A 23,245-nucleotide genomic window follows, 5' to 3' on the forward strand; every position below is an offset into this window, starting at 1 on the left:
TCTTTCATAGTGGATGGGACATTTGTCTTTGGGGGGAGCTGGGGAAGAAGTGGGCTGACTTTTATTTGAACTCACTTGGGAATGTTCCAGAGGTTTGTTTTTTTTTTATAAGGGAGACTGGTGACCTTTACAGGACTTGCCCTCCTTTTGTAAAATACCCTGTAGCTACTTGGAGGGGGAAAGAGGTAGGTCTATGTTGTCACCTTCTTTCAAGGTGATCAAGCTCCTGTCCTCCCACCCCTGTGATGCCACTGCACTCAGCTGGGCTGTGACCATCAGCTGCTAGGCTGGGAAGGAAAGTCCCCTTCCCCTTGAACCTATACCCTTGAGCACTTCTGACCTGTAAGATATGAGCATAAATGGGAAATGTGACAGCAGAAGGGTGGCAGGAGTGTTGCCAAGGGTTGTGATGTCCAGATATGGTTGGGGTCTCCCCTCTAGCCAAGGAAGCAAAGCCAGTTAGCTTGGGCATGTGGCTGTGTTCAGGTATGGGATGGTATACTCCTAGCTCTGGAGAAGACCCTGTTTTACCCCACAGGCTGGCTGTGAAGGCTGCAGCAAGGTGTACATTCTCTGGGTAATGAGGTAGAGGAACACTGTGCGTATCACCATGCCAGGGGGGTTTCCAGGTCTCCAGGGCATCATGGCAATCCCCAGAGCACTGAGCATAACAGAAATGGGGTGACAGCACCCTGCAGAAGCAATTGAGCCTAATTTCACAAATCAAAGGCTAGGACCTTAATTACTACCTTATTTTTATTGCATTAACTTTTTAACCCTAAGCTAAATTTAACCTCTTTGCTTCTCAGATTCTTAACAGTCTCTGTGGGAGTATGGCCATGTTACCGAAATCTCGGAATGAAGAACTTATCGACACCAATGTGATGTAGATAAGCAGACACTTCTTTATTGACGGCCGGGTGCGTGAGTGAGTCCTCTCACGATCAACGCACACCAGGTCCCAAAATCAGATTCCATATATAGAACTTATTCATACATATTCATTAAATATTCATACATAATCATAACATCTCCCATAAATCATTAACATATTCTCCTCCCATATCCGATTCTGCGCAATAAAGCTTAGAAAGATCTAGAAATGGGTCTGGGGTACGATTTGGGTAGGTGGTATATGAGTCGGTGGTCGCGATCTCCCCCTGCCGGAATTACCTTTTACTAAAGTTCACAGTTTCTTGGCAGGTAACTACAAGCTGTTCCAGTCGACTCTCCTGTTTCCATTAATCCTACATTCTGACATCTCAATATACTTTCTATATACAGAAGACTAGTTAGATACAAAGAAACCTTTCAAACCCTAAATTATTACTTAAGTTTCAACAATGATTCCAACCCATTCTTCTGGCCTTAGTACAAAATGTACAAAGGGTCTCACAACTGCTTTTACTAAATAATCATAACTTTCTTCAAAATATATTTTTATCCTCCTATATTTCTATTCTATAAAATAACCCTATAAAATAAGATAATCAAACAAATAAAATCAATTGATTTCAACTTTTTAACAAATCGACAACAGCCAGATTTAACCAAATGTTTCACTGAAAGCCACCAGACTTTAGGCCGCAGACCCTACACCTTCAGCACTAATCAGCAGATTAGGATCATCTTGTTCTTATAAGGAGAGAGAAAATACCTGCTTCTTTCTGAAGATCTATGACAGAAATGCATAAAATACATTATTGCAAAAAGAGGCGTGCATGTAGCCAAGGTATAGTCTACAAATATGCATCTTCCAGTGCAAATTTATAAGCCTTCTGAATAGACAAGAAATCACACTCAGGTTACCCAGTTTGCAAACCAGGAGGAGCACCTGCCATTGTGGAGTTAACTCTGAACAGCTTAGAGACATCCATAAGCAGGAGAATAATTTGCATAAGACATAAATAATGTCACAAGTGATTGCCTAGCTCTGCTGAGTGCAAAATGGAGATTGTCTTTAGAGTAACACAATCATTTGTACTACCATTGGCAACATGGTATCTTTTAGATAGAACCCTGTTTCTCTTGCAGCACAGGTGAAACACAAACAAAAAAGGATTAACACTTTTCTTTTAAATTGTTGGGAACCAAGTTCCAATAATATGCGCCGAGGGCTAAGTAAGGGGTGGGAATGATTTCATCTGTGTTGGTATGTGCAGCTGAACTGATCACCTGGGGCTCCACTTACAGTCAATAGGGAGAAAGCGAGCTGCAATTCATCTGCTCAGAGGCATTCAGGTACAGAAGGGAGAGATGAATCTTGGCTTAGACTCCTCTGCCCATTATCACATCAACTGTAACAGGTGACCAGCTCAGAAGAACACACACACACACACACACCGTTTGCTGAATCTGACAATGGGAAATGCCAAAAACATAGTCCCCTGCCTTCCCTAGAAGGTCTCTGGTACAAATAGCAGGCTGTTATCTGCTAGCCAGACTGACCATGGACACACATGACCAACCGCACATCACTGTGTTTTGGAGTGGGGTTTGTTCGTGCAGTTCTGGTCAGCTTTGGAGGAGCACAGAGAAAATTCAGCAAAGGCCAGAGTGGGCCTATTCCCAGCCCTTGCAACTGTGTTCATCTCAGAGAGATGCTACTTTGATCAGCAGCACTAAACAGAGCCTATAGGTACAGATCTTGGCCATCATTTCTGCAACCAGCAGTTATATCTTCAGCTGTCCCCAGGTGAAGATACCCAGCACAGAAAATAAGATATGGGTCAGCACACCTAGTGCTGGTATTAATCCAGTGTTAAAGATGGATGGATTCCCCCTTCCTCATTCACTTCATTGGCATACTTACTAAAATCACCTGTTCAGTGCCTTCTCTGGAGAATAAACTCAAATGATGCCTAGAAACAAATATACTCCTCAAAGGGGAATCAGCATTGTACTATAATAGAAAAGACTGTCTAATCACTCCATCAGTAATTACAAAGAAGAAAATATCACTAATTCAAGTGTAAAAAGTGTCTTATGCAAGGTATAATAAAAAAGGTTAATTAACAAAGGGAAAGACACCAGCTTGCCACCAATCTGCTTTAGGCTACAAAAAAATAATAGTACTCAACTGTAGCATGGCACTTTTCATCTGTAGATCTGAAGGCACTCCTACATGGGGAGGCAGGTATCTTGTGTCCCATTTTATCACTGGAGAAAGCAAGGGAAGTTTACACAACTTATCCACAGTTATATTGCAGGTCTGTGGCAGAGGATCCTTTACTTTTGTCTCTTCACAAATAGTGACAACAAAAGTTTCAGCATTTGAATGAGAGTGGTGATTTCAAGGACCTGTTATAGTGTGTATGTGTATGAACAGCTAATTTAGTTGATATTTCAGTATTCAACCAAACAATAGGCAACAGACTATGCAATTGCCATGACATTTGGGGTCTCCCTAATATTGAGAAGAGTGTCCCACGTGCTTAAATAACAGTATCAGAGTATAATTTCCTGATGGGCAAGAGAGTGAAATCACAGAGAGCAGCAAAACAGTGGTACTCATTCTGGAGACAGTAAAGATATGAGTCACTGCTAAAATCACTACAGAAAAAGTTTCCTTCTCCACTATTATCATCAAGTCACGCATTGCTAGAGGCTGGGGAATGAACAAAGTGAGGTTTTGCTCATTCTATTTCCCTTCACAGTTTAAGTATTCTACCAGCAGTCACTATTGGGGGTCAGATACAGATTCAGACATACCTCGTCTGGCTCTTTGTACAGCTCAAGGGAAGGAGACAAGAGGCAGCTACATCCAAATTGTCTTCTTCACACCAGGAACATTTTACAAGCCCAGTGCACACACACTGTACAAATGAACTGCATTGTCTGTGTACTAAGCTCAGAGCATAAAATAATGATAGCAAAGACTGGTTTTAATGTAAGAAGCATTTCCAGCATGCATAACCATTCACTACCCTTCTGCTCCAAAATTCTTACCCCCAAATGCCTGTAAAAATATCCCAGGTTCCTTGTTTGTGCCTTTTGTAGATGTGTTAAAAGAAGCAGCACTTTGATCACTTTGTGGGAAAAAAAATAATTAAGGATGTCATCCCAGATCTAAACTACAGGGAAGGGATTTTCCCGCTACATAGCATTAATCTTGCTAAAGTAGGCAAGCTCCCTTCCATCATATAGCTCTTCCAGGAGTCTCTGCTTGGCTGCATTGGAAAATTGGAAATAGGTGCTATAATCTGGTTAGAAGGTTTGGTCATGGATTTGCTCAGTGCCCACCGGAGGCCTCCCAGCAGCATAAGAAAAAACGTTTTTGTCACTGACAGATTAAAACAAATCATTTTATCCCCAGAGAACTAGCTAAGCTAAGGGATTCCCTCTCCCCACCACTGCACATACACTGGTCTTCCATCAGCAGCCACCAGAGTTTTGCTACAAGCAACATAAGCCATGAAACCTCTCTGCTCAGGAATGTATAAAGTCTTTCCTCTGCCTTTCTCATCAGGGAAGGGCCAGGGAGTCAGAGGGCTTAGTTCAACTCATGGGAGAGCTCCACATTGGGGAACACATGAGGGGGTGAGGACCATAAAGACCCCACAAGATACAATGATGCACTTTGCTTCCGGCCCCTATAGTGAGAAGATGGGCCAAGGCTGGGAGGTGCCACACGCATGGTGAGCTGACATCTCAAAACAGAGGGATGCTTCACACCCTCACCGGTTTCCCATCCTGCTGCCAGTGCTGCGGGCTGACCTGCCAGTGACTACATGATATTTTTCCCCTGCTCTCTTTGTTCCAGCTGATGCAGCAGCAAGCTGCGATCATGGCATCGGTGGCACAGGGTGGCTACCTGAACCCCATGGCAGCCTTTGCCGCAGCCCAGATGCAGCAGATGGCGGCTCTGAACATGAATGGCCTGGCGGCTGCCCCCTTAACACCAACCTCAGGTAAGGAGCTTGGGGGGTGGAGAGGGCAAATGGCAGGAAAATCTGGCCACATCCTGGGGATACCTGGCAGGACATATTAGCTGACAGATTCTCTCTCAGTTGGTGTTTACTGAAATGCTGGTCTTGCTGGTGAGGGCCACCAGAAGTGAGGAGGGGAACTGACCAGATCCTTCTGTGGTCTGGGAGAAGGCAAAAGGGGCAGGGAAAGGCTATTACTGCCTCTGCCAGGGCTGGGGCCAGCTGGGGATCAGCATCTGTATCATTAAATAGTTATAAGGGAAAAATTAAAGGGCTCAACAGCAGTGTGCTGTTGGGCTAGGTGTGTCTCTCGCTGCATGACATTTCCTGGTGGATTAGGAGAGAGCAAGAGGGCTGAGACTCACCAGAGCCAGGACGCAATGGGCTTGTTGGGGAGGAAGGAAGGGGCTGGCAGGGAAGGCACTGGAAAGGGCTCTCAACCATGACCCTTCCCTCTCAGCCTTATCCCTTATATAACTTTCCTTTAGCTCTGAGCATCTTCCAAATGGCACAAAACATTCCCCATTGACCTACACTGGTGCATATAGACACCCAAGGGAAGGGGAAGGGTTGTTCAGTGCTGGCACTGTCACAGCCAGGCTGGTCCAAAGACAAACAAAATAAAGTTTGCAGTGAAATGCAATATCATTAATGAGATGAGCTATGTCTTTGGGACACATAAGCCTTTTTGCTACTGTGTAATAGGACAAGAGGTACTCATGGAAGACTTCTGGTGAAACCTGGAATGCAAGTATTTGGTGAGAGGTTTCCTGGCTGCTGGAGCAGAAACAGTAAAGGGCTGCCAGGATCTGGCAAAGCTCTAAGGGGTCACAAGAATCACATGATTCAGGGGGCAGATAATTAAGCTGAGTTGAAACAGGACTGGCTTTCCTGGGGCTTGAAAGACAAGGAAATCTTTAGGGCAGGAACAAGTCAGGGAATCATCAGGTACTCATGCAGTGGCATGTGGCCTAATGTAGGGAAGTAGGGCAGAAGGGAAAGTGGGGCCAAACTGCAAGAGCAAAGAAGTGAGAATTTGGAGAGCTTTGCAATAATACCACTGACTCTGGTAAGGGAGCAGAGGACTCAAGGATGCATCTTCAGAAGACCATTCCTAAGGGACAGGTTAGGATAGAAGGGTCCTGGGGTGATGCTGGTTGTTCCTTTGAGAGTCACTGGGGATGGGACTGTGTTCAGAAAGACATGTCATACCAATGCCCTTGTGTGAGCCTTGAAGCTTCAAGCTGGCCTGGAGGGCACCAGCTTGAGAAGAGTTTGGGGTGAGCTATGTCTGAGCCAGCTCTGGTGCAGGCAGTGCTGGGCAGAGCAGGATCTGGGACTCCTGCAAAGCAGAGCAGTAAGAGAGGAAAGGGGCAGCTTCATTGCCGAACAAGGAGAGGTCTACACCAGCCCTGGAGCAGGAAAGGGTGTCTGACAAAGCATCCAGGAAAGATGCCTCATGGCTGACAAACACTGGATGGCAGGGGGATAAGGCACTGCAGCAGCTAAGGCTTGAGGGACATTCCTAATAAATTGAATTTTGCTACCCTCTGTCTGCCAAAAAAACCCTCCCCATGCACACAGAGCTTAGCATCTCTTTGCAATCTGTAGCTGGGAATAATGTCACCAGCTACTGGATCAGATACCTATCTTTTCCTTTGCTTGTATTAGAGTATGAGAGGGGAATAAGGGAGAGACAGACAGATGTCATTCTACACAAACTTATGGAGAGCCACGGAAAAGCACTTGACTCAAAATCTTATACCACACATTTTGGAATATATGACTATACAACAATAAATGTATAAAACCCAAGTCAATGGGGCTACTGCAAATCCAAATAGAAAAGTGGCTTAATTTTACGTACAATCTTTAAACCCACTGCTGGAAAGATTATCATACTTGCTTTAGCTATATTTGTCTTTTGTTGGTAAGAGCAGAGAGATTGTCAAACAATGACTTCTTGGAATTTAAATGCTCTCAGGGCCTAGAAAGCTGAATCCAGGCTCTGGTATGTGATGGCCCCACCACAAAAGAGCAGAAGCTCTTTTGCATATAAATAAGTCTTGAGAATGAGCGAGTTATGAAAGGTGCGTAAATACCAGTACAACAGCCAAATTCTGTGCCAGCCATGATATCCAGCACATGAAAAATATCCCAGCCCTTCTTCTGTGTAAGCTCTGCTCTTCTTCTGATATTCCTTTTGGGGACTGTTAAACTCTTATTGTCAGAATATAGGAGAGGAAAGCTCATGATTTTTATAGGCTTTCCAGAGCACCCATGACTGATCATTATTGAAAATAAGATGCTGGTTTAGATGATCCCTTGATCTCTTTCATGGTGGCAGATTTTGCACTCTCCTTATGACATATTTTCAGTCATGAAGCCTATGCACTTTGGCATTATAACAGATTTATCTTGAATAAGTAGCTTCCTTCATGAAAACCCTCTGTAATGGGTGGAAATTGCCATTGACAATTATTCCTTGGGTGAAATGTTTAGACTTTGAAATGACTCCTAATATTACTACACCACTCACAAAGCTTGTAATAAGATGCATAGAAAATATTTCACATAATGTCTGAGCAAGCAAGCCTACAACACTAGCAGTGATTTTTGAGTAGCCAGGAGATATCTGAAGCCTAATGTGAATTCTCCTGCTGGCTTTTGTTAGCATTCAGAAAGCCAAATGGAAAATGATCATACTGCTTCATAGCAGGATTTAGTGTCATTGAAATATATCTTTGTTCTGGCTTGGAATGAAAAATGAAATATTTCAAAGTTCTTTGGAAAATAGGCATTAGGAAAAGTGTTTGGAACATTAAAAAAAAAGGTTTTGATCTTTCCTAAGAAAAAGAAAATTTGTGCTAGAAAAAGGACACTGGTAACCCTTGAGGCTTTAGAGGCATTGGCTGAGCATAGTGCGTCTGTGCTACTATCTTCAGGTCTCTTGGGTTCTCACCTCCCTGTCAGTCTAAACCTGCTTCTCCTGTGCTCTTAATCCAGCTGGTTTTCTGTGCATCCTGCCTCTAGGAGAGTGGGTTCCTCAGGACATGGCCATGAGTTCATTCATGGTCATGAGTTGCATGGGACCTGGGAAGTTAAAGGCTTTTGGATCCAGGAAAAACTAATAGACATTATGCCAATTTTACTCCAACTACAGATCTCAACTCTTTGGGGGGGGGAGGTGATTCATTATAAGAAGATTAAAGAATTGCAATGAATATGCCTAAGCTTCCTTAGACATGCACAAAATAGCAAGCACAAATCCCTTGCTGCAATTTTAGAAAAAATTACTTACATTGTCTATGCAAAGGAGATCCAGAAAAGCAACTGGAATTTTAACTACCCCTTGTGATTTCCAAGCTGATGGCATGTGCTAAGAGCATTGCCTTTGGACTTCAGTTGCCACCACTGGCTCCCTGTACCTCCACAGAAGACACTTTTAAAGGCCAACTTCATTAAATAATGAAAGTGGAACCAGCAGCTTGTCTGCTCAGGTTATAAGAAAAGAGCTGAAATATTGCCTATTTTTTTGGCTACTCAAATCAGAACATGTTAAAACATCTCATGCATCTACATTGGCTATCTTTAAAGCACCAACACAGATTTCAGCAGTCATTAAAGTCTGTTATTGCACTAACTAATTATGGAATGCTACTGTGCTGAAGAAAATTTCTGCAATTGGTTTAAAAAGAGGGTACTGCAAAAATGGTGCTTTTAATCAGTAGTATACCTTGACACAGAAAGATATTGCTGAAGATAATTTAACTTCCCACCACAGAAGACAAGAGAAAAATATTATTTCATTCTTATTCAAAATTAATTTTTGGTCTCCAAAAACAAACTGAATATGTAGCAAGAAGCACAGACTGCCCAGCCACTTTAAACATACATAGGAGGACACAATGAGGTAGCAAAGGGATTTAATTCTCCCCTCAGATAATTAGAATCATAGAATAATAGAATCATAGAATCATTTAGGTTGGAAAAGACCTTTGAGAACATCAAGTCCAATCGTTAACCCAGGACTGCCAAGTTCATCACTAAACCATGTACCTAGGAACCACATCTACAGGTTTTTTACACACCTCCAGGGATGGTGATTCCACCACCTCCCTGGGAAGCCTGTTCCAATGCTTGACCACCCTTTCAGTGAAGAATTTTTTCCTAATATCCAGTCTAAACCTCCCCTGGCATAACATGAGGCCATTTCCTCTTGTCCTGTCGCTAGCTATCTGGGAGAAGAGATGGACACCCACCTCGCTACAACCTTCTTTCAGGTAGTTGCAGAGATCAATAAGTTCCCCCCTGAACCTCCTCCTCTCCAGGGTAAACAACCCCAGTTCCCTCAGCCACTCCTCATAAGACTTGTGCTCCAGACCCTTCACCAGCTTTGTTGCCCTTCTCTGGACAACCTCCAGCATCTTTATGTTCCTCTTGAAGTGAGAGGCCCAAAACTGAACACAGTATTCAAGGTGCAGCCTCACCAGTGCTGAGTACAGGGGGATGATCACTGCCCTGGTCCTGCCGGCCACACTGTTTTGGATACAAGCCAGGATGCTGTTGGCCTTTTTGGCCACCTGGGCACACTGCTGGCTCATGTTCAGCTGGGTGTTAACCAGAGCCCCCAGGTCCTTTTCTGCCAGGCAGATTTCCAGCCACTCTTCCCCAAGCCTATAGCATGTTGTGGGGTTGTTGTGACCCAAGTGCAGGACCCAGCACTTCTTGTTGAACCTTCATTTAACAATGCTTTACCAGTGGGTGATGGGATCTCATCCAAAACATAAAGATTTAAATTGTTCTTCTGAAATAGTAGCGTTACAGTCCTCCACAGGATGCATCTGGGAAGAACGGGAGTAGTATGATTCCATGAAAGAAACAAATCCAGCCCAAATTTTCCCCCTGTTGACTGGGAGAACTCTGCTAAAACTCTACAAAGTCATATTTGGGCCAAACAGTGACACTAAAAAAAATATCAGTGGCTACCTTTAGGCTACAGATAAACTTGCCAAATCTTTTAATGGTCCATGGTACTGGGGAAGTTCAAAATGCATTTGTACATGAAATTTGTATTCATGAGACAATGCAGACAAAGTAGTTTTGGAAATTGGTACGGCCACAAAGATGACATCTATTGCTTGATGTTAGCCGTAGATCTAGTCTATAGACCATGATCACCAAGCAAAACTTTCATTCTGTTGCAGAAAGTTTTGCAAGCCTTTCTTAAGTGCTTTTAAGTTGCTAGAGGAGCAATGGTAAGCAGTCCCTTTCTTTGTGTGACAGCTTGGCAGATTTTTCATTTCTTGGTTTATCAGAAGACTTCTGAGTGATAGTCAGTAGTTTTCTCCATATAGTTATTGCTTCCAGTGCTCACCAGCTCTGATTTGTGTGTCCTCCCCACTTGCAGGTGGAAGCACACCTCCTGGCATAACTGCACCAGCTGTGCCTAGCATCCCATCTCCCATTGGGGTGAATGGTTTCACTGGCCTCCCGCCGCAGGCTAATGGGCAGCCTGCCACAGAAGCTGTGTTTGCTAATGGCATCCACCCTTACCCAGGTAAGCCAGATCAATGCTGTGCCCACAACCTTCTCCTTCAGTCTTAGGAAGATTGTCCACATCCACAGGCTTTGTCTAGCATGAGCCACCTCAGAAGGATTATACCTCATGCCATCAGGGCTCACTCTAGCATTGGTGTAGTTAGGGCTTACCCAGCTAAAGTTTTTATACACTTAAATCTGGATGATAGACATCAAGGGCCTGTTGGAGATGGAAAATTTTTATGCTGAAGAATTAAATGCTCATCTGCTGTATGCCAGGATGATTTGTCTGGTGAATACAATCAGGACACTCACCATGTTTTGGTTTAGGTAAAATTTGATCTAAGGCCTGACCAGTTCATGCTGGTAGATCTTGCAGTAGTACTCCTGGGAAGCCTTGAAGGATCTATGCTAAGTCTGCTTGCTTCCCCTAGCACCCACCATTGGTATCTTCTGCTGAGATTCCTTTGCATCTGGATGGCTCTGGAAGGACAAGTCCAGAGGGTACACATGGATGCTCACCCAAACTGCTCCATCCCTCAGATCATGCACACAGGCAGCTGCTGGTCTCCAAAGTACACACTTCATCCAAACCATGTTGCCTTACCAGGTCTGGAAAGTGAAGCTCTAATATAGCCACAGAACAGGTTAAGCTTCACCTTTTTGTGGCAGATCACCAGAGAACTGCTGCTGGGATTCATACACTGTGACTAGCTCAAATCATACTGAAGGGGTGATTTTGCAAGCCCTGGCAGTCAGGAATGAATGAGGGAGGTTAAAGGATACGTACCTACCTCTATACCTGTAGTTACAAATATATGGATACCTTTAGGCTGTAATCACCAAGAACTCAGGAGTTTACAAGTCCCTAATGTGCACCTACATTTTTTCAGCATCCTCATGACTTGAGATAGCCCTCTCCTCTAAGTTGTACTTCTGCTAAGAAGACATTCCTTACTATTTCTCCCCAAATACTAACAATCATAACAATAAACATATAAATAAATGTTACTACCTGATCCTAGCCACCAACTGGCAAAGGACTATTTTACCCTGGGGCACTAATAGATTGATCTAGTCTGTTAGGAAATCAGACACTGAGACAGATTCTCCAGCCAAAAAGCCCACAAAACCCCTAAGAAAAGCCAGTCCTTAAACCTCAGAAGACTGAATATCACAAGGGACTTTATTATGAGCTATAAGGAAAAATATCACATAACATAGAAATATAAGTCTTAGCTAGTTACAGTTCAGAAAATGTCACTGAAAAAAGCCACCCTGTGAATGCAGCAAAGGAAAGCCCAGAAATGCCAAGAGTACTGAAAAATAACTATCATCCTCCCCATTGTAAGCATTTAGCCATGGGTTTAACTTTAAGCAGAATTGAAATCAAGGGGTTTACTGAATTAAAACATAAGCATGTATATACATGTTTGTAGAACCTTAGAGGGATGGGGAGCGTTTGGAAGCTTACGGAGGCATCAGAAGATTTGCAGAAGCCCTTAGTACGCTCAGTGAGCTCAACCACAGCATCAAGAAAGAACCCTGTCTTTAAGGTTATATAAATACAGCCATCTGTTCAACAATCCATCGATCTAAGTATCTACCTGTTTGAGAGTCTATCATTTCTGTTTATTCATACATTTCTGTGTCTATATTTTTTCTGGTTTATCTAGCTCCTTTTAGCTAATCTTTCGTGATCCATTACTGCAGATAGCAGAGAAAAAGATGATTGTTCTAGATGAATCTTGATGACTTGAACTTGTGTTACTATGTCCAAATACCCCCATAATTAAAGAAAGTTTTCAGTTAGGTATTTTGTCCATTCTGAGTTTTGCAGAGACTTGCTCAGCCAGCAGTTCTCACTAAGTCCATGCACAAACACCAAAAGTTTAACAATGAAAGGTGACAGTCATCCTTGCTCCTCTTCACTGCAGGCAGAGAGGCTCCTTTCTGCCAGTAAAGCTGATGTACAAATAGTCTGCTTTGTGTAAAGTTTGGATTTATCTCAGTGTATCTTCAACAACACATTGTTCTTTCCTGGTGGTCAGCTTCCCCATAACTTAGTGACATCTTAAGTTACAGCAGAGCTGTAAAGGGAACAGTGGCAGGCCAAACCCTCACCTCTTATTTTTCTTCTGCCTGTCCCCACTAACAATGAAACCCTGAAAGCAAGATACTTCATAGCAGTTTGGGTGTAGGACATGTCATGTGTTTGCTCTCTTATACTGTTCCTTTTCATGACCATTTATGCACTCCCAAAACTATACTCCTTGCCACAGGCTTTATTGAAGCCTGGACCTTAGCAGCATTAAAAAAAAAAAAAAAAAAAAAGATTAGACATTTATATGAGTATTGAGAACATCCACACTCACATTAGACTGGATAAAAATGTAGAAAGGACACAAACCTTCATGCTTTATAAGTCAGCCACTAATTACTTGGTGTTAGAAAGAAGTTTTCAGCACTGGGCAGCTTATTCCATCATTGTCTGTTATGGGATTTTTTTGCAATTTCCTCTGTAGCATCTGTTCCTGGCAATGTCCTATGGTTCTGCATATCTGCATTTCTATCTGCAAGGGTAAAAATAAAATATTAAAGCTGAGCATGCAATTATACTAACATTATAGAGAAGAAAAGAACATGTCAGTCCCCATCCAAAGTCAGCATCTTCCAAACTACTTTCTTTTATGGTATATCTCGCATTCTGAAAGTGTCCAAGAGTGCTGCAATATTATGTACATAACCATAGTCTTGCTATGGCTATGACTTGCCATATATTGTAACAATCTGCCATGTGCCGTAAACCATGCTTTACTGGTTAAATAAATAAATGAATGCACTCATTAAAAATATAATAAGAAGTTTCCATCTCTACTCTAAGCTACTTTAATGATGCCATGTACTTCCAGTGGTCATGATGCAGCCATAATGAATGAGGTTGTTTAAGATCTTTCCAGAGCCAAAGTATTTTCTCCTCTGATCTGGAAGAAAGTGTAAATAAAAATGCTGATGTTTTCAGAGGCACCTGAGTTAAGACCTTGAGCTTTATTTTCAAAGATGACTTAAACTAAGCTCCCAAAAACATGGAGTTAAGTGCCTTAATAGCTTTTAAAACATGACCTTGAGTTATGTGTTTATGACCTTAGGCAAAGGAAGGGAAGTATGGTCATTACTTTGCTATTGTATTAGTATGTCACCTTGGCCCGCCACCTCCACCTCTCCACATTTCTGAGTCATGTGTCTTTTTTGCTTTTTCCACTGGAAGCTTCACCAGTCCTATCATGTGTTTGCACAGCACCCATCTCAGCAGGGCCCAGATTATGGATGGGTCTTGGAGGTGGGACTATTAAGGAAATAATAAAGATAATCCTGATTTCCAGGAAAGAGCTATATCAATTTCATAGTAGGCCCATATGTTGTTCCAAAGCAGCATCTACAATACCTGGGGATGCTAAGAAAGGGCTTTTCCAATTAACAGGATGGAGTGGAAGGCACAAATGCCCTGGATTTCATGGCTCCTTTGACATGCAGGGGAAGAAAAAATGGGACATGTCTTTGAGTGGTGTCCAGTCCCTAAACTGTGAAAAGAGACTATAAAACACAGGATCAGTCTCCATTTTCTGCTGTATCAGCACATTCTTTTTTGTTGTTATTGCAGTTATTGTTGTCTCTGAATACCTAATTAATTGCAACAGTAAATGTTGGCTTCTTTAATCACAGCATCAGCAGTCCTAATCAATCTTAATAATATGGAATCTGTACTATGGCACCCATGAATTTTATTTACATAAATTTCTTGAGATGTCTCACAAACTTGTTGTACAAAATGATATAATTATGAATACAGATTAGGGCTGCAGGCTGTGATTTAGGTTGGATTTAAGGATCGAATAGACACCTCTTGGTCATTTATTTATTTATTTTGAACCTGGCCTTCACATAGGGTTTTTTTTTTGGTATCATTATGTTATTTACTACCCCACAGACTGAACAGCACTGCCACTCTTTCATTACCCTCCTCCCCATCCACCCTCCGAGAGGTGATAGTGGCCAATCTGTAGCTCCTGGGAGAGGTATAAAATACCTCCAGGACAGTGAGAGGAATGAATAGATGGGACAGAGCACAAAGCTGTGCATCTGGGCAATAACACATTTTTGTAGGCTTGTGTGGGGAGCAGTGCTGCAAAAGAGTGAAATAGATGGAATAACGCATATCTGTTGGGAAATGCATAGGCAATCAGGGGTGTGTGTGAAGATGATATCATGTAGGTATAAGGTTTGCTGACTCCTTCCACCAAAGTCAAAACCCAGGGTGTCTTATGGGCCCAAAATGTGCCAGACCTTGCTTTTTTCTCTCAGAAGAACTGGACTCCTCTGATTTCAGAAAGCAGATTTCCTTGGCTTTTACTTCAAGATTTTTCCTCGCACCTCTACTGTCTTCAGTGCAGCTCCTTCTGATTGACACCCTTGACCATCACAGCAGACTCCAGCCCTCTGTCCCCTACAACCATTTTCATCTGGGGCACTCACATAACAGCTTGTCTTAGCCAGACACTGTAGCTGGGTTACTGGCATCTCAGGAGGGATCCAGAACATCACTTAAAATGATTTTATTTATTTTTAACAATGTGCTTCATTTTGCGACCTCCATCCTTTCATTCTCAGACAAAAGCTGAATGTCGGGCCTAATGCCAGCTGAATGTTCATTTAAAAAGTTAGATTTGGGGTTGTTCAGCCTGGAGAAGAGAAGGCTCCAGGGAGACCTTATAGCGGTCTTCCAGTACCTAAAGGGGGCTTATAAGAAAGCTGGAGAGGGACTTTTTACAAAGGCATGTAGTAATAGGACAAGGGGTAATGGTTTTAAACTGAAAGAGGGTAGATTTAGATTAGATATTAGGAAGAAATTCTTTACTGTGAGGGTGGTGAGACACTGGAACAGGTTGCCCAGAGTTGTGGGTGCTCCATCCCTGGAAGTGTTCAAGGCCAGGCTGGATGGGGCTTTGAGCAACCTGGTATAGTGGAAGGTGTCCCTGCCCATGGCAGGGGGGTTGGAACTAAATGATCTTTAAGGTCCCTTCCAACCCAAACCATTCTATGAGTCTATGATTTTAATCTAGAGATATATCAGTACTAAGAAAGATTCCTGGTGTTAATTTTAAAGCACTGGTATTTCATGCTGACTTGGGAAATCATCATTGGTTTTTTGCATCAGGCAGAGTGTTATAGTTTACCTGTCCAATTAAATGACAGAGACTGGCCAATTAGAAAATTTGATTTATTAAAGCAAGTGACAAGTAAGCAAAACAGTGCTGGGCGGCTGGGGAGTCCCCTGCTCCACCAACGGCGCGCACTCTCTTCCCGAAAGTCACTGGATTTATACCCTTCGTCCTCCGGTGTTAGTGGTGCACTCTGCGTCTGCGCTGCTTGTTGCTAGAGGGTCGTTTTCTGCCTTCCTCGGCTTCCTGGTGGTAGTGGGGATGAAGGCTCTTTGTCTTCCTCACATCACGGACTCCTCGTCTTCATGAGCCCCACCCCCTCCTTCCTTCTCAAGTTTCTTTTCGTAACCCTTCCTGACCGGATACTTGTGGCTGACCTTTGCATATTCCATTTAAATTCCCATTGTTCTTACAAACTTTGATGAACAAACAGTTCACAGTTTATCACAATCCCCCCTTTTTCTTTTCACCATTTTGTTCATCAAATCGTTTAAGCTCCTGTTGGCTTAAAATGAGGGTCTCCTCCACCTCCAGTATTTTCCCTAAAGGTTCATATTTGGTTCTTATAGACATCAAATGAGCTGTTTCTAATCTGTTTTTTACGATTGTAACTATTCTATTAAATATACAGGGTCCAAAAATTAACACTAATATCAACATAATCAAGGGTCCTGCAAGGGTAGATAATAAGGTGGTTAGCCAAGGAGAGTTGTTAAACCAGGATTCATATTAGCTCTGTTGCATTTTTCGTTTTCTTTTTCGTTTTTCTAGGCCCTCCTGAAGTTTTGTCATAGTATCTCTTACAACCCCTGTGTGATCAGCATATACACAACATTGTTCTCTCAAGGCGACACATAACCCACCTTGTTGTAAAAACATTAAGTCTAATCCCCTTCTATTTTGTAATACCACTTCAGATAGTGATCTTAATTTTTCTAAGGCACTTACTGATTTTTCTATTCTAAGTAGGTCCTCATCTACCGCTATCCTAAGTGACTGTAATTTTTGATTCTGTTGGATTAATGATGTTATCCCTGTACCTGTACCTGTTGCTCCTACAGCTATCAAAGTAGCTACTGTTAATGCCGTAAAGGTGAATGGTTCTCGTTTTCGTAAATGGTAACTCTGGGTATTCTGGTAATTGTACATAAATTACTCAGGGTGGTATATGATCCGGGGAATTATCATCACCTGTATGCAATATTTCTCAGAATCGTTGAACACTTTAAGAGATAAACAGGGAGTGATTCCAATTTTGGAGCAGATTCATTTGGTATTACTGGCTGGTATTAGCCAATCAGCGGGGGGCTTCCCTTTCAGGGAAGCTTTTATTTTGCATAATTTATTTTTCTCTGGGGGTACATTCCCAATACACCTCCCTTGTCCCGATACATATTGCATCGTCAGGCTTTGTTTCCGACTTTCAGAATCCCATAAACATCGTATCGGGTTTGAACCATTTACCCTTTTCGCCTTTGAGTCTATGCTTATTGCCTCATAAAAGGGAGGTTTAATATCGTAGCACAACCAGCAATGTTGGGTCATATTTGGATTTGTGGAATTCAATAACTGGTAAGTTGTGTTCAAGAGTTTCCATAAAGGATTAATTTTTAATTCAGGATCTGATTCCACCGTGTCAGTATCATTTTGGAGGGGGATCACAGTAACACTTTGGTTCTTTAACTTTTTGAGTGAGTCGTTTGGAACATTTACCACTGGATTAGATCCCACCGCTTGAGGCTCAGGTACTGTTATTTCCTTTTTAATTAATATTAAACTCCCAGGATCTGATCCAGCTACATATAATCGTACTCCCCATGTTTTGCCAATAAACCAGGCTGGATTGTACGGGTTAGTGACGTTTATCCAGAGGTACCTACAATTTTTATGGTGCCACACAGTTCCACCATCAGTTTTAGAAGGGGTTGTACAGCCAAAGGGACCCCACGTTATTGTATGAAATCTATCAGGTTGTTTCGGGGTCCAAGCTGTGGCAATAGTTTCGCAACTCCAGTAGGCACAATAAAAATGACCAGGGGAATTATAATAACTCCTACCGGGATTTGAACTTGGGCACCAATATGTATTCCTACTATTAGTGTCCCATTTGCTCCTGTTGCTAGCACAATTCGGGGATTGCCAACCATCCATAAGCTGTAAGCCCATCAGCTGACAGATCGTGACGTTGAAGGAGGGTGCATCAGGTGTCACCTTGATCTGAATTATTTGTTGATCTTCCCACCGAAGTAAGAACCACTTAAATGGTTGGTGGGGGTTATATTCCGCTTGTACTAAATTTATACAAATCAAACCAAATAAATACCCAATGCTGGGGAGGACTGGTGGGTTCTTTCTGATTAAAACTTCCCTTTTTATCCTATGTAATTTGGTTGTGTCCCTTGTGCCTTCCCCTCTCACTTTCAGCAATAAGGTCTGGGGCCTCGGGGGTGAGTTATGTTGTTCATTGTTATACAGCCCCCTTGAGCATCTCTTTTTCAGTCTCCACTTCTTTATGTCTCTGCCTCCTTCACCTACACTTTTGCCTAGTGCAGCGAGGTGTACCATCTTCTCGGCAGCAAACGTATTCTTCAGGAGAATATTCCTGGGTTTTTTTTTCGCTCCTTATAGGCCTCCCAGTTTTTTGCTTTAACTTGAGGTTGTACACAAGGAATTTTAGGCACTGTAGTTCTACAAATTACCTGTACAATCTCTGGGTGGGATTCTAGAGGTTCGTTTGGGTGTGTACACCCCTTTTCTGGGTTAATACCAAGTGCCAAAATTTCCCACCAAGCTTGGGTCCACTTAACTATTCATCCAGTGGCCACCAACAATTTTAAAGCTTGTGCAGTTATTTTTCTTTCTTTTTTATAACACTCTTTACAGTGATCCCATAAGAAAAAATCCTTGCTACAATGATCCCATCAATTCTCTTTACATAAATTGCATTTCATACAAACAAAAGGATAACAGATATAATCCTTCCTAGGGCAGAATATAGTTTTAGTCCAGTTCATTAGTCCTTTTTCTTATGCAACTTCAATTTCAGAGTTTCTGGATCTCCAGAGCTCTCCCACTGCTCCTCAGAGATGGGTCCTTTCACTCGGCTGGCATGAGTCTATCCTCTTTCAGCAGTCCGAATGGCGGTTTCTGTAGTGAGTAAAACAAGATAAGGCCCTTCCCAGAGGGGAGTTAATGAGGACTCCTTCCATGACTTGATTAAAACTTTGTCTCCAGGTTGTATATTGTGTATTGCAATGTCCCATGGAGGTCTTTGTACTGCTAAGCCTTTATCTCACAATTGTTTTCTCATAGCCATAAGTTGAACTATATATTGTTTCAGTTGTAAACTTTCGACCTGGGGATGATCTCGGGGAACCTCCAAATCATAAGGCATTCCATATAATATCTCAAAAGGGGATATTCCCACATCAGTACGGAGTTGAGTCCTAATGTTTAATAAGGCTAGGGGAAGGCATTTCACCCAAGACATTTTGGTCTCCATCATCAACTTAGTCAGTTGTTTCTTTATCTCACCGTTTAACCGTTCTACTTTTCCCGAACTCTGTGGGTGCCAAGGTGTATGATATTCCCATTTGGTCCCCAAAGCAGTAAAAACTTCCTTTATGATTTTTGAAACAAAATGTGGTCTCCTATCAGAGTCAATAGTTTCAATAGAACCATACCTAGGCATCACATTTTCAAGTAATAGTTTGGTTACCATTTGGGCAGTGGCCCTAGCAGTTGGAAATGCTTCTACAAAGTGCGTTAAATGATCTATTATTACCAATAAATATCTATACCTTCCGACCTTCGGTAATTCAGTAAAGTCTAACTGAATTTTGGCAAGAGGTCGGTGGGTTAACTCTCGCCCTCCTAATGGCCTTTCTCTTAGTTGGTGTTTGTTCACCCTTTGACAAGTTATGCAGTCCCCAATTATTCTTTTTGTTATATTATATACCCCAATACATGCATATTTTATAGCAAATTGATCTACTAATGCTTGAACCCCCCAATGGGTGTTTTCATGGTATTTACGTAGAATTCTTATAGCCATGGTCTTTGAAATGACTTCTCACCCATCAGAAAGTTCCCATTTTCCTGATTCAATCTCCTTTGCCCCCATCCGTGTTAACTTGTCTTTTTCCTGTACAGTTAAACTGTACAGGAAAAACTTTTCTCCATGAACACAGCAAAACTTGAAATTTGGATTATCACAGCTACAATAGAGCATATTGTTCCCAAAATTCTTCCAACAACTATAGCAGGGAGGCTCAAGCAAATCATCCCCGCAATTGATACACCCTTTACGGGTTTCATTCCAGTGGTTTCTATCTTTCTTCTCCTTAAAAATCATTAGAGCAGCTCTTTTTGCTTCCTGATCTGCTAAGTTGTTTCCCCTTGTCAGCGGAGTCAATCCCCGTTGATGTCCTTTCAGATGAACCACTGCTATTCCTACCAATCCCCGTAAAGCCTGCAAAATTTCAACTATTAATTCCTGATGAATCAATCCCTTTCCCTGGGAATTTATTAAGCCCCTTTCTTCCCAAATTTTCCCAAATGTATGCACTATTCCAAAAGCATACTTGGAATCGGTATAAATTGTACCGATTTTTCCTTTCAATAATTGTAAAGCTCTTAAAACCGCATATAACTCGCATGCTTGAGCCGACCAACTGGGGCTTAGGGGCCCAGATTCCATTACCTTGAATGTTTTCCCATTAATTATTGCATATCCTGATTTTCTTTTTCCTTCCACCACCCGGGAAGACCTATCTACAAAAAGTTTTTCCCCATTTTCTAGCTCTTCTTCCTCTAAATCTTGTCTAATTTTAGTTTGTTCTTCAATAGTGTGCAAGCAATTATGAATTATTTCTTCTGACAGTTCCCCGTACAGAAATTGTGTTGGATTCTGTAAGCCAGTAACTTCAAGTTCAAGTTTAGGTGAAGATATCAGGATACCTTCATACTTTAGGAGTCTGGCATCAGTAATCCACTTTTCAGCTTTCTGTTGTAAAATTCCTTTAATATTGTGGGGTGATAATACTTTCAGTTCTCCCCTAAAGGTAACTTTGTGAGCCTCTTCCACTAGTAGAGCCGCAGCCACTATGGCTTGTAGGCAGATAGGCCATCCTCTGCTTACAGGATCTAATAATTTAGAAAGGTATCCTACAGGCTTTTTCTTCCCTGCCCATTCTTGAGCTAACACCCTATATGCTGTTCCTTCATCAACATTAATAAATAAATAAAATGGTTTCTTGACATCCGGTAAACTCAAAACAGGAGTGTTTACCAAATCTGTTTTTAAAACTTCCAATTGTTCATCATCATCCTTAGACCATTTCAATAGGCCATCCTTAGATATCTTAGCATATAAAAAATTTACTTTCCTACTATAGCCCTCAATCCATTGTCTACAATTTCCCAAAAGGCCCAACAATTGTCTGATCTGTCTCTTGGTTTTTGGAACCGGCAATGATAATATGCCCTGTACCCTTTCTGGATCTAATTTCTTAGTTCCTTTACTCAACCAGTGTCCTAAATAGTTCACTTCCCTTTTGACAAACTGTAGTTTTGATTTCGACACCTTTAATCCCTGTAAACTTAAAAAAATTAACAACCTAATACTCTCTTTCCTAACTGCCTCCTCGTCGTCACCGGCCAAGAGTAAATCATCCACATACTGGACAAGGGTCACTCCCTCCCCTAGTTCATACCCCCGCAATATTTGTTCTAATGCCTGTCCAAACAAATTTGGAGACTCGGTGAACCCCTGAGGTAAGACTATCCACCGTAACTGTTGTTTTCTGTGAGTGTCCGGGTCTTCCCACTCAAAGGTAAAATAATCCCTGCAATCTTTCTTTAATGGGCATGCCCAGAAGGCATCCTTTAAATCTATTACACTATACCATTGATCATTGGGGCCTAGCTGACTTTAAAAGTGTATGAGGGTTCACCACTACAGGGAATCTGGTCACCATTCGTTTATTAATTTCTTGCAAATCATGCACTAATCTATATGTTCCATCAGGTTTCTTTATAGGTAAGATGGGGGTATTAAAAGGGGACATACAAGGTTCCAATATTCCTTTTTCAATTAACCTTTGAATCTCAGGTTTCAATCCCTGTCTTCCCTCCATCGGTAGGGGGTATTGTTTTATTCTCACTGGTATTTCTGGGTTCCTTATTGTCACTGAAAAAGGTTCGATATCCAATTTTCCAATGGTCTCCGGAGTATACCATACCTCAGGGTTTATTCTCCCCTCATCAACTGTCCGTAAAGGACACAATTTAATTCTTAGTTCATTTTTTATGACTTCCAAACTAATCCCTAATTTTATCATTAAATCTCTGCCTATATAAGTTATAGTCTGCCTCAGGCACTAGCAGCAAGGACCCCACCCCTAATTTTGAATCACTCCCCTGTTGCTCCAGTAACTTCTACTTTCTCCGAGGATATCTTACACCCCTGGGGTAATTTTTGAACAGTAGATCTTTCTGCTCCAGAGTCCACTAGGAACTCTATTTCTTGTTGTTGGGGACCCACTTTTAATTTTATCAAGGGCTCATTTTTCTCACGGGTCCCCAGCAGATAGAGCCCCTGACCCCCCTAATCTTCTTTAAACATCCTCTCATCCATCATCCTCTTCCTACAATTCTTCTTAATATGTCCCGACTTCCCACAATAGAAACAGGTCCTCGTTTCCTTCTCCCTTCCCTGGTTCCTACTTTCCTTTCCAGAGGGTCCCGATGGGTTAAGGTTCATATTCCGTCTGGGCGGAGGACCTTTCTGTCCTTCCCTTACTGCTGCAACCAAAAGCCTAACTTGTTTCTTTTGAGTTTCTTCCTCTCTCTGAACATAAACCTTCTGCGCCTCTCGGAGTAACTCATCTAATCCCCTTTGCTGCCAGTCTTCCATCTTTTCTAATTTCTTCCGAATATCGATCCATGATTTAGCCACAAACTGAGTTTTCAATAATACTTGCCCTACATCAGTGGTTGGGTCTAACCCGGAATAGAATTGTAAACTCTTCCTTAGTCTTTCTAACCATTCTGTAGGGGTTTCATCTTTCTTTTGTTGTTCATTAAATGCTTTGTGAATGTTTTTTCCTCGAGGGACAGCTTCTTTAATTCCCTGTGATGTCCCCCTCCAAGCAGCATCTCCTCTGGCACAGGGGGATGCCTGGCAGCAACACGGTCCTTGCAAGAATTGTCATGATGGCAGGAGCCACTGCTTTGTTCTTTTCTCCTTCTTCCTGCTATGCCCCTGTTGTTTTCTGCTCTGATTGAAAGTTTCATGTGACTCTAGCTGTCACTGAGATCTGAGTTTGCACAGCACCTAGCATAGTGTCAGTCCTGGCTTAAGATGAGTGCTCTTTGGCATCGATTACTGCAATGCCAAAAAATCTGCATGATCAGAGGTGGGGTTCATAACAAGCTTGAGGAAGGGGGGCAAGGGTAGGGAGAGAGGTTTCTTTGCCTTGTTTCAGTCTCACAGGCTGCTTCCAAGTCTCACAGGGTGACTGCTGGGGGATAGAGCCCCCTTGTACATCATGGGGG

General features: G+C 42.2%; 1 protein-coding gene across 1 annotated transcript in view; it reads left to right on the top strand.

The window, feature by feature from the left end:
* LOC119140719 (CUGBP Elav-like family member 4) overlaps positions 1 to 23,245 on the top strand; it is a 746,613-nt gene that overhangs the window by 711,776 nt on the left and 11,592 nt on the right. Inside the window, exons 9-10 of the mRNA XM_037372253.1 lie at positions 4,763 to 4,910; positions 10,339 to 10,488. Coding sequence (XP_037228150.1) covers positions 4,763 to 4,910; positions 10,339 to 10,488 — 298 coding nt within the window. The remainder of the gene's footprint in view (positions 1 to 4,762; positions 4,911 to 10,338; positions 10,489 to 23,245) is intronic.

The sequence above is a fragment of the Falco rusticolus genome, chromosome W, assembly GCF_015220075.1.
Source record: "Falco rusticolus isolate bFalRus1 chromosome W, bFalRus1.pri, whole genome shotgun sequence".
NCBI classification, from domain to species: Eukaryota; Metazoa; Chordata; class Aves; order Falconiformes; family Falconidae; genus Falco; species Falco rusticolus.